Source organism: Toxotes jaculatrix, chromosome 8 (assembly GCF_017976425.1).
Source record: "Toxotes jaculatrix isolate fToxJac2 chromosome 8, fToxJac2.pri, whole genome shotgun sequence".
NCBI lineage: Eukaryota > Metazoa > Chordata > Actinopteri > Toxotidae > Toxotes > Toxotes jaculatrix.
In genome coordinates this window covers 1258854-1271640 of record NC_054401.1, presented here as the reverse complement: position 1 = coordinate 1271640, position 12787 = coordinate 1258854, and the positions used below count along the sequence as shown (strand labels likewise).

At 45.4% G+C, this 12787-nt stretch overlaps 1 protein-coding gene across 1 annotated transcript; it reads left to right on the top strand.

Annotated features, from left to right (window-relative positions):
* The first annotated feature begins 385 nt into the window (after window positions 1-385).
* Window positions 386-3886, top strand: LOC121186334 (5-hydroxytryptamine receptor 1B). Its single transcript, XM_041045028.1, has 2 exons — window positions 386-396; window positions 2651-3886. The coding sequence occupies exon 2, from the start codon at window positions 2686-2688 to the stop codon at window positions 3718-3720; it is 1035 nt and encodes a 344-aa protein (XP_040900962.1). The 5' UTR covers window positions 386-396; window positions 2651-2685; the 3' UTR covers window positions 3721-3886.
* Window positions 3887-12787: the final 8901 nt, after the last annotated feature.

Genomic DNA, 12787 nt, shown 5'->3' with positions numbered 1-12787 from the left:
GTTAATGAAGGGGAATTCTACTGCAGCCACGAATCCACAGTCAAATAAACCATACCATCCTCATCCTCAGACTATGGGCGGGGTGGGGGTGGGGGGCTCTTCTGTCATCAACATCCTGAGCCAATGGAGAAACCAGCGGGGGAGACACTTCAGCCGTGTCTCCGGAGCAGAACGGACCACAGCTCGGCGTCCGGCTCCACGGATCCATCCTCCCGTACATGTTCCAACATCTGCTCTCGCGCTCCCGGTCATGGACCTTTTTCCGTCTTGGTTTTTATCTTGAGGACTTCGGGATGTTTTAAGCTGCAGAGGAAGCCTGCTGTGTGGACATCCAGCGGGGAAATGTTGCTTCACGCACCGCTGGCTTCTGCGTCTCGAGGGGCATTTAAAGCTGAAGTAAGTAGAGTTGACTGGAATATTTAATATTATCTGACCGTGAATATGCGAGTCGGTGGATGAGTTAACCTTCCACGATAAAATGGGGAAACTGGTTTTAAACAGGGTCTTTCCAGCGGACCTGGGGCTGCGCTAAAAGCCGTAAGAACCGTGCGTTTTCCCGAAACTTAAACAGCCAAAGCTATGAGTGCATTTCCTTAAGAGACAGTAAAACACGGTGACAGAGTGGAAAATAGATTTCTTTCCTGTAATACGCGCGGTGTCTTGCTGGACAGCGCTGATCCGTGCGCACTGGAAAGTGATTTTTTTTTTTTTTATGGATTTCCCTTTGCATCCCGAGGATTATTGGCTGGATATGCGAGAGCTTTCTGCATGACTGCGCACTGTGGATGGATATACAGTGAAAAAAAAGCTTGAGGATGTGGCATCTGAAACTGGGAAGCTAAACAAGTAATGACAGGGTAGCCTATAGCTGCGTGTTTGTCATATTCCCGAACGTGGACATTCTAAAAACAGAGCAGTTTAATTATCTCTTTACAATTGAAGTGAACATTTCTGAATCAGTTTCTGCTCTCACCGGAAAAAAATGTCTCTCTTCAAGACCATGCGTGGATTTTCCGTTCAGCTGTGCAGGATTTTCATGTCTGAAAAATGACTTGGAGGCAAATGACAAAGCAACTGACTCAGGATGTAAATGTGCATCTTCCTTCTCACCGCGTTTAACCCATACAGCACAAATTAATGGATCATTTAGACCCGAATCAGACCAAATTAAACTGACCTGTGTGTAAATTCACCTGTGATCGTACCTGAGGCAGGATGTCCAGGAAGCTGCGTGGCTCTGCAGCGCGTGTAGATTTGTGTCTCTGCGGATTAAAGACGCCGCGAGCGCCAGCTGGGTTTTGTTTACTATTACAACTGTTGTTGTCCGGCCTGATTATGACATCACCTCTCCTCCCGCTGGAGTGAGTGGCGTCCATCCACCCATCCATCCATCCATCCATCCATCTATCCATCCATCCATCCAGCACCGAAGGGCCTTACGAGCCAGCAGAGGGGAGCGCGCGAGCTGTGCGATGTCAAACCACGTCTGTTTTATGCCAGGTGATGCTGCATATCGTGACGTCACCACATCGCTGTCACCAGAGGTGGACGGGAACAGGGTGGGCAGGTGCAGGTACAGATTCATGCTCAGGTAGAAGAGACTTGAAAACAAAGGCACAAAGCAACAGAAGGTGGGCTCTGAAAAAAAAAAAATCCTGAAGCATCATGGAAGTGTTTGAATAAATGACACGAAGCCTGAGCCTGAAACATTTAACATGAGGTTTAACTTATTTAATAATCTCATTTTGTTGCGCCCTCTTCTTTCTTCTTCTGCTCTGGTTTCATGGCAGTGGATGGAAACTGTTAAAGGTTGTTCCACATTTAGATGGAAACGTAGCTACTGACGATCTGGCAGCTTTCTGGGGTAAAGGGTCAGGTACACGTCAGATACTGAGAGTGGTCGGTGGATGCAGGTGCATGTGGGAGTCAGGTAACTGGAACAGGTGGGAAAGTCTGAGAGCAGCTGGTGGGTAGAAGGAGAGAGGCAGTGAGTGCAAAGCCTCAGAGAAACGTAGGTGAAGAGGGAATGTGGCTGAACGCAGGGACACAGAGACAAATTAGGACTGAGACAGCCGTTGTGACAAATTCTGCCTTCATTGGACACAGAGGGGGACCCAGGGCTGTTGTGGTTGTATGGAACGCACTGTAATCATCCGGCCACCAGGCTCCATGGCCTTCATTTCTAACTGTTAAATCTATTATTCAGCTTGGTTTCTTCACCACATCCGATCCAGTCTCAGCTGTGTTGCGGGGCGTTGCATCATTTAACACCTGTGGCACAAACCAGACTCTAAGAAGTCCAGGTGCCATCGCAGGGACTGATCCAGGGATCGAGTGATACTGAAACGCACTTTGCGAGTTGTAGTCGACTCCTCTCTTTGAGCTTTTACATTCACAGGCTGGGAACTTTGAGGTTTTGTTCATCTTTCATACGGATCAGCCAACCAGTTTCATTTCCACCCAAGACCTGAAGAGCTCCGGCTGTCACCTCACATCACCCGTTCAAAACATGAACAGGAGTTTTACGTCCAGACGCGAATGGATGACGTTCACTTGCTTCTCCATGGAGGTGTTTTCTGTGGGAATTTTTTTTTTTGGATTGAGTTCGTACCTCTGACCTGACACCTTTCTCTGCCTGTTTTCTTTTCAGGTCATGAAGTGAATGTTGCTTCGTCAGTTCATCCAATGATTGAAACCAGCACACCGACGATGTTGGACAGAACTGAACCGGCACACTGCACCGTGTGCTGCTGTACGCTGGCCAACAAAATCCTCATGGTGCTCTTCATGGTGCTGCTGATCTTTGCCATCTTGTTTGGGAACCTGGTGACTCTGGCTGTGGTTCTGGGGACTAAACACTTCCACACACCACAGGGATACCTGAAGGCGTCCCTCGCTGTGGCCGATCTGGCTGTGGGGATATTTGTGGTGCCACTGTCTGTCTACGCCGAGGTCTATCTCATGGTGACTGACTCTGTTCCAGAGTGGACTTCATACAACTCTCAGTTGGTGAGTTTCCACCCGTGCAACATTATCGGTCCCATCTTTGCTGGGTGCACCTTGGTCTCCATAACGACTATTTTCCTGCTGACGATCGAGCGAAGCATCGCCGTGCTGAGGCCGCTGCACAAGGACTCCGTGATCACTCGGAAAAGGACCACGATCCTCATCGTCCTCTCCTGGGTGGGGAGTTTCTTCTTGGCCGTGTCTCCGATGGTTTTCAGCAGCGAGATCGCTCTGGAGTACAACTCCTGCAGCCGGATGTGTAATTACGCGCTGGGGACCATCGGCGAGTTCCCGAGCCAGGCCTGGAACATCCTGCTCCTGTTCCCCGCCTTTGACTTCACCCTCCTCGGCGGCACCGTGGTGATAAACATCATCTCTCTGTCCAGCATCAGGCAGCACTCGAAGCGCAGGAAACACCTGGCCATGACCGAGAGCCAAAACACCACCAATCCCACATTCTCTGATATTAAGGCGGCTAAGACTATTGGGACTTTAACAGTGGCGTTCACAGCGTCGTTCACGCCCATCGCCGTCTTCGTTGTGGGGAATGTGTTGGGGAATAAATGGTGCAACTTCTCCTTTTTCGCCTTCTGGATTCTGGCCACCAACAGTTGCTGGAATGTCATTATCTACAGCGTGAGGGATCAGAAGTTCAGACTTTGCGCACACAAGCTCCTCATGCCTTTCCAGAGAAAGAACACAACCAAAACCTAAAACCTTCAGGGACCAAAGCCTTCAGACAAATCTGAGCAGGGCTGCATCATTTAGGTGTTTGTTTGTCACACAAACTCTTTGTTCAGCACACGTTGTGAGTCTCGTTAAGAGATGTGTCTGCATGTCTTTGGATTGCTGTTGTGAAATTACAGTTTTTTTTACCTCATTAAAAAGCATGGGAAGTTTTAATATCACAAATGTTAAATGTCCTTCCTTGTGGGCATTGGTCTTGTTCTGTGTAACGTTGTGATAACAGAAGCCTGTTTCAGTCTGTGGAATGATTGTTTACCTGACTGTGATTAATTAAAACAAAATGAAAACTAAACCTGTTTTCTGATCCTGTGTTTTCGGGCATGTTCTCTTAAACTGGCTGTAATCAGCCTCCTAATATGACAATATGCAATATAACAATATGAAAACAACCTGGCAATGACAAAGTCAGGTCAGTTTACTTGTAGAGCAAATTTAAAAACAACACGTTGACCAAAGTGATTCACAGAGAGATTAAATGATAAGATTCTTAGATTCCAATCAAACTAAAACAAGACATACGACCACAGAATATCTGGATAAAATCATAAAAAAACAATAGAATCACACGGTGAATAAATAAAAACGTGTTCGTGATGAAGAAAAGATTTCAGTGGGTCAGATGATCTAATCGTTAGCAGCAAACTATTCCACAGCTTGGGGCCAACAATGGAAAATGCTTGATCTCTCATAAATGAGTCTCAGGAGAATCATCAGCCACCTGCTGCTGTTCTGCTGTGAAGGGAGGCTGAGGGAAGAGAAGGCAGGGGGCAGCACAGCGCAGCACACTTTCCTGGAAAACACGGCGATATCAAAACCCACAATACAACCCTAGTCCTGCAAGGAAATTACGTGACAGTCTGGTTTTTAGATTAGCCGGTTTTGTTGTTGTTGTTTTTTTTGCTGATCTTGGCACCAGATGAAAGGGGGGACAGGAAGTGAAAGAAATCAGCGGGATTTGTCCCCTGGAGCATGTCCAGATGTAAAGATATCGACAAAATGGCGGAGAGACTGATGTCACCATACAAATCAGAAATTTACTGCTTATAAAAATGTGCATGCGTGTGAGCGAGGGAATGTTTGATCTTCACATTTCTTGTTTCTCCCCTGGTTGAAAAGGGAACATTTGTTTTGTTTGTAAAATGGCCGACACGCATGAGAGCAATGAAAAATGAAAGGTCGCTGCATTTTCTTTTTAAAGCTATCGATGGTAGAACCCAGTATCAGCTCAACAAGCAAAGCAAAGTCCAATACATGAGCAATAAGATCAGAATATATCAGAGTGAAAACAGGTCAGGATGCAAAGATCCTCATCTGGTTCAACATGATGCCAAATCTCAGAGCATCGTCTTTGGTTTTTGACTTTCTTTGTGTCTGCGACGAGCGCTGACTTCAACCAGTGACGTCCACAGAGAACCATCAGGAACCTGTCGTCCCTCTCCTGCCTTCATCTCTCAGAAGCTGCTGACGGACAAAAGTAAGAAAACACGACATCACTTTGCACAGTACATCGACACTGATGAGTCACAGTGCGGAGGGATGAAAAGGAGCAAGGACAGAATCAATAGGAGAAGATGAAAGGAAAGAGAGACGCAGCTTTAATATCAATATAGTTCATTGATTTCAACTGAACCGATCCCAGAAAGAAGAGGAGGCAGTGAGAGGAAGTGAAAGAGGAGCGAGGCAGATGGAGAGGGAAGAAGAAGTCAGCGCTCCAAAATAAAAGCCCTGCTGGCCTGGTCTCACCGTCAGAAATGAAAAAGTTTGTGGCCAAAACCAAACACAGCGTTTGGCTGGACGGACGCTGGACGAGGGCCTCGCTCACCGTCTGCAGAGACACTGGCACACAGCTCCCTTCACGGACACAACACTTCATCTCACAGCCAGGAAGAACTAATGCAAACAAAGCACTGGATCCACATCCCAGGATCAGCTCTGGGACCAGAACCTGACAACATCTGTCTCCCAGCAAGAAAACACACTGACAACAGCTGAGGTTACAACATGGATCACCATGTTGCCATTACAACAAAAAGGGTATTTCTAATTAATGTTTGGATATTTCACCTGTCCACCCTGGGACATCGGTCTGTGAGTGATATGTCGTTGGTGTGTGAATCACCTGTATGACTCACCTGTTATGGTGTCCCGCTTTGGTTTATCGTTTGCGTGTAAAAGTTAATAGCGCGACCGATGCTAATGCGCTAGCCCGTCAATGGGATTCTCCATATTATGTTAGCATCGAGCTAATCGGTACTTATTACCACTTGTAGATCGCGACGGAGCTTCCGCCCCTCGGTACAACGGCTTTGCAAACATTGCCCGGAGCTGCTCAGTGTTCGCCTGCTAGCTGGCTGCAAACTGTGGAATGGATTTCCTGAACGGAGGCGTGTCTCTTTACTCCACGTCACATTGAGACACGCCTCCGTTCAGGAAATCCGTTCCACAGTTTGCAGCCAGCTAGCAGAGCAGCCGGCAGGGAATCACCTGTGGAGCCATCTCAGCAGACAGCATTAAAGCACAGACATGGATCACGGATCGGGAATCAGACCCTGACTCCTGGTGGGACCAGTGAAGACCTCAGTGCCAGATCTGAGAATGGGCAGCGTTTATCCTCCACTTCACAAAGTGATCAGTGGCCGTTCTCCCGGCTGCTGCTCTGCATGATTCACAGGATCTGACACAGAAACTCGACTCCAGAAATATGAGAGTCACAGCGACAGTCGCTTTGTCTTCTGCTTCCTGCTCTGTTTTGAGGTCACGTGATTCGTGCTTAAACAGGTGCTGGGCTCTGCAGGTTTGCTGTAGAGGACAGAGTCTATGTCCAGTGTCTTTCTTTAAATGATCAGACTTTATCTTTTATGATGCTAACTGTGCCGAGTCGCTTCGTTATTTCTGCGTCATGTTTGGTTCATTCCACCCGATGCTGTGTATCAACCATGTAAAACACACAGAGACACGTTAACAAAGCCAAACGAGAGACATTGCTCAGGTTCCATGAATCTGACTGTGAGTGGATGGAAAAAATCTTTATTGGAACCGACTGAGCGTCGTCTGCTCAGCGTCTCAGTGTTTATCCACCTTCATATTTATGTTTGTTTGTGGGGGGTGGGGGTGTATGGGGGTGTGTGGGTGTGTGTGTGTGTGTGTGTGGGGGGTGGGGGGGGGGGGGGGTGTGTGGAATGATAATAATGATGGAAAGGGAATTAGTTTTTGTCTGTTTTGTTTTTTTAGCTTCGTCTGCTGTGACAGCAGGATTATCTCATTTATACACTCATCTTGATTTGTATGTTGCTTTGCAGAAAGACATGAATCAAAGTATAATACGTTCATAAAACAAGCAGTAATGGTGTGGGCAGAGTGTTCCAGTTTGTGAGGAGTCACCAGATCAGCCAGGACTGAAAACCTAAGGATTATAACACGACAGGGAACAGTTTTTACACATTAAATAGAAATAGTGAGGATCACCTTTCTAATAAATAACTGTAAGTACTGCAGGAATGAACCGTGAGAACACCTGAACACCTGAGAACACCTGAATGTGAATAAACAAATGGATTTTATTGTGTTGTTTACGGGTCTAAGCAGAGTAAACAGTCAGAGATGGAGCGTGTTAAATGTGCTGAAATCCTCCTTTAAAGCTGCTGAAGATTGCAGATGCAGATTATTCTGGTTGTCTGTGAAGCTGCAGTGTGAACGTGATGATGAATGAAGAGTGGAAAACTCCTGCTCTCCGTCACGACGCGATGACGGCAGGTTAAAAGCATGAATCCACAGCTGAGTGTGTGTCTGCTGTAAACACCACAGACGCCTGCTGGAGGAGGACCTGTCTTATTAATGTGATCATGTCCTCCACACTCTCGCTCCGATACGTCAGAGATAACGTTTTAAAGTGAAGCAGTTTTTTTTTTAAACATGGTTTAATCACTCAAAAAGAATTCATATGCTATTTATGACAAAATACGCCTATTACCTTTGATTCATTTCCTACAGAGTCTCCACTGAATATATTATGAGTCTGACAGACAGACGTGGATTCTACTTGTCAAAAAGTTTCTACCCAAAACTTTTCACCCTGAAGAACTCGGTCTACACGCCACAGGTTTCTCCAAATTATGCTCTAAGAGTTTGTGACATTATTATTGGGAGTTTGTTGGCTCAGTGGCTTCGGTGAGTATCAGATGTCTGATGGTGGAGAAGTGTGGGGGTGAGACAGTATCCGACTGTCTCTCTGAATAACTCAACGTGAACAGACTTGGGAACCGCTGGCTAACATTCTGTAGAAGAGATGATGTTGTGAACACGTAACAGTCCCCAGAAGCTGACCCCCACTTTTCAAAGCAGCACATACAGTATACAGTCAGGCCAGTACAGGCATTGTGCAGGATTTCTTCTCTCCTCCAGACCACTAATGAGCTGGAGTGATCCCTGTCCCGGCCTTTTGCCGCTCAGCCGTCGGGTCTGTGTGTTGATGCTTTCAGCTGCTCGTGTGTCTCTGAATGGTCTGTTGTCAGCAGACTGTGAGACGTGGGATGTTATTGATGTTCTCACTTTCATCCACATTCACAGTGAACACCGTCCTGGACACGACGGTGCCTTTATTCAGCCGTACATCAAACAAAACCTCTGCACTACAGAGGAAAGCCTCTGTTGTGTTTTCTCCATCTGTAAAAGGTTTCCCTGCATTTAGCCGTGCTCTCTTCATCATCATCATCATCATCTCTTTTATAATGAGGATCTATGGGGAAATGCTTTTTGTTGCTCCTCATCACGAGCAGCCACTGGGACAGACTGAGTGGCAGCTCTCTTAATACATCCATGACTATGATTTGCAGAGTCCTACGCTGGAATTCATCGTTCTACAGTTTGAACACTGGGTTCACTTTGCTTCCACTGCATGCGTCCTCTCAGGTGTGAGCTCGAACATGCTCAGTGTGCTGTTCATGGATTACTGGCTCTGTAGATTGATTGTGATTGGCTGTTAATTGGTTCGATCGTTCTCTTTCTGGTCCTCAGAAACAATCTCTGTGATTTCAGCCTGAGTTGATGTTTCAGTTACAAGACGGTTTCTCTCACACAGAACGTCCCACTTTGCTTAAAGCAAGATTTATTCAGACTTTGTTTTTCACTCCCCTCAGCGCAGGAGGCAGGACAGGCGGGCGGAGTGACTGCTGTCAGTCACGTTTGTTTTGTTTCATCCTGAAGGACCATGAGGAGGAAAAGGAACCTGTTCACCTGCAACCAACACACACTGTCGACACCTTAAGCAAAGAAAAACATTATCAGTGTATTATAGTATATTTTAACTATTTACTGCATCTTTATTATTTAACAAGCAGTTAGACGTGAGAGGATGATTCCTGTAGAGTTCACCAAGAAATAGTAAAAATATAATGAGCAAAGTACAAAGTGCTTTACAAGGCAAACGTACAAGGTTAAAACACACATTTATTCCTAAATCATATATAAAAATATATCATTAAAAACAAACACGATAAACAGATAAATAAAGACCAGAAGAAAGGCTCATGGTAAACGTGAGACTCTCAGGCAGGTGCTTTCCTGACGGCGGAGCCTGAACAGAAAAAGCTCGGTTCTCCTCAGTTCTCGACCTTTCACTGGGAACAGCTGAGAGGTTCCTGTGTGAGGAACTCAGGCTGCAGCAGGTTGATAAGGGGAGAGCAGAGATGTAATCTGTGGCCTCGCAGTGCTTTAAACATCCCGAACTGAATCTTAGAATCGATTCAACCAGCAGCAGATCTCTTTTCTCGCTCTGTGTTAAAGGTCTGGCAGCTCCATCTTGTACAATTCTGAGCCTGTGAATTGATTTTTTTTCTTTTTTTTTTTATTTACGCCAGCTAAGAGGCCATTTTAGTCATCTAATCATGAAGAAATGAAAGTTTGAGTGATGGGTTCACTTTCTTTAAAACTTAAAAGTGATCAAAGATTTTGTTGTTAACGTTTTGTAGTTCTTTTCACTTTCATTTTTCGATTTCATTTTTATTTTTTAGTTTTAATTTTTTTTGGCCTCATGCAAGATGGAGCAAAACAAAAATATCGACACATTTAAAATCACCTTTAAAAGTCATAATAGAAAATGTGTGTGCAAAAAAAAGTCCATGTGTTAGTGCTCATTTGTCTCAGTGAGTTTCAGAGTGTTGTCATCGATGTACCTGTGTGATGAGTTTAGGAACAGAATCATCTGTTGTTTTTAGATAAAATCTAAAAGCTGCATCTGCTCATTAGGTTTAGCTGAAGGTTCACAGTCTGACACAGAGAAGTTGGTTACAAAGTGGAAAAGTAGCTCACAAGTTTGAAAAATGTTGATGTGACGTTGATGTGAGTTGGCCTCCTCGCAGCAGGTTATATCTTACACTGGAGAAGGAATTCAGGTTGACTGATAACTTCAGTCTGTGTTAACATCTGCTCTCTGCCTCTCTGGAGGGATTCGGTCCCCTGGAGCGAATGAATCTGTTTAATTATCTCATCAGACGACCAATCAGTCTAATCAGTCACTCAGTCTGACGGAGACGTTAGAGCCGAACCAGCAGCCGCTGTGAGTCTTTAATCAGACGGGGTCAAGTATCTGTGTGTGTGTGTTTGTGTTTGTGTTTGTGTGTGTGAGGACCCAGGCCTGACATCTTACATCTCACTGTGCACCCATCTGGGGACCACAGAGTCAGTCCACAAATTTATAAGATTAAGATTAAGATCTTATTTGTCCCCTGGGAGATATAAGGTTTTACAGCGGCATGAGAAGAGACAGGCCACACACAGCGGACACAAGAAGACAGTGCAGGAATAAAAGAACATGAAACTGTGGAGTTTAAATTAACTCTCTTTACAGATACAAGAAAGTAAACGGTAAGCAGAGAACAAACTGTAGAACAAATTGAATAAAACGCTCTGTACCGTGTTGTAAAGAAGTGTACAAGGCGTGTTTCCTCCTTGATTTACTATTGTGATAGTTTAACTACTGAGGCAGTAATTTCAGGGTGCAGTTGGTTCTTCTTCTGCTCGACAGTGCGACACATCTGGTGCGTGCTATGGGCATCAAACCACGATTGTGTGATCGCCATGTGTTCCTGTCAAGGCTGTAGGAATGTACGGACCTGAGAAAGGTTTTGCCATTTTGCTTTTGAATTCAGGAGCTTTCAGAGGATGATTGTGCCGTTTCTTCACTTAAAAATTAGACGACGACCTTGTGATTAAGCTGCGAAGACATTTCACGCAGCAAGTCGATTGCTGAGCTCCAGAAAAGCAGCAGCATCGCAGAGCAACAGGACAGAGTTCAGCGGGGCAGGAACATGAGCAGTCAGGTTGTAAACAAGCAGCTGGAACATATTAACGAAACCATTTCATTTGGAGGTGAAATGTTGCTCTTGGTTCCTTAATTACACCAGAAAACTCTGTGCTCATAACTTACAGTGAGTACAGTAGGTCAGAGTTGAAACAAGAAGTTTGCATGCTGGGTGTTTACAACAGATGGATTAGGTAATGATTTCAGCATCTGCCTTAGTTCTCTCTCAGTTTAGAGGTTTGTGGTTTTAAAAAAGAATTTCACTCAAAGGTTTTGGCTTTAACTAACATAGTGGATCAATTGTGCTTCTGTGTGTGTGTTTGTGTGTTTGTTTGTGTGTGTGTGTGTGTGTGTGTGTGTGTCTGTGAGTGTGCGCTCTCCGTATCACCGGCAGCAGAATAATCAGCGGCGATCTTCATCGAGAAGCTTCAGAAGCTCGTGTCGATATGGATTTAGTGTCATGGTGCTGAAGCTGCACCGAACACAGCAACCAGACCCAGCAACCAGAACCAGATCCAAGCGCTCCAACTCGCCTCCAACGCTGCGTCCAACACACACACACACTCTGCTCCCCCTCCATGGCTGAAGGACACATTCCCCTTTACTTTGGAAATGTCAGAGAAAATTCTGTCTTCTTGTTTGAGTCAGTCATGTGTTAAATGTAAAGCTGAGCTGCGGCTGAAGGTCTTTGCTCTAAACCTCTGTGAGCTGATCCTGGTGAAAGACCAATTCCAGTCAGCCTGACAAACCTGATGTCAAATCAAAACTAATGGAAAATCCACTCCACATTTTTGTTCTCATATAAAGTCAGATTCACCAAACCAAATCAGAAGCTGGTTGGAAATGTCTCGGTTTAACCTGATGAAAGTCGCCTGTTCAGGAGTAAATGCACGTTTATGAAACCTCTCTGTAAGGCTGCATGGAAACTTTCATTCACAACAAAAAAGCTAAGAGCAGCGGCGGGAGAAGAACTCACAAGTATCATCGACGCGTTCGAGTGTTCGTCAGGTCTGACTGCTCATAAATTACCCAAGAGCAGAGAGAATACCAGGACACTGGTGAGAGCTGATCGAGCCACTTAAGGACAGATCTGCTCATATGAAAGGTTCTCGCATGAGTCCAATTGTATATAAATCCTGTTTTTACCAAAAGGCCTTGACTTCACTTTGGAGTTTTATCTCTATAAACATTTCACAGACAGAGAGGCTGCGGAGGCAGGCGTAATCTTAATGGCCGACTCGCACCTCAGCGGGCAGAGGATTATTAGGATTATTCTTGTGAAGCAGTTTAGACTGAAGCTGAGAAAAAGAAAACAGGCGAGCAAGATCAGAAAGGAAACAACTGGGTGGAAACGACCAGTGACCGAGAACTCGAGCAGTCTGCTTCCAGCGTGGTCGTGTGAGGTTTGGCATTTTGCTGCACAGCTGCTGCAGATCGATCATCTCCTCAGGAGGGGTGAGTAACGGGACACAGGACTGACCTGGGCTACTGCACTGAGTTACACCAGCTCGTGGGGAAATAACGTCATGAGTTCGACTCTGGATGAAAACTTTTCTGCTTTTCGCCCGAAAGAAAAGTTGTGATTCCTGCGTCTGTTTGAGGGTTTTGAACCTTTTTATTTTGCTGCTGTTGTTTTCCTTCGGTATGTGTGAGATCACCTTCCCTTCAGTCTGACTTTTCCAAAGTGTCTTTATTCCCTAACAGGTAGGAGGTTTGTTTCTGGTCAGTTTACCAGTT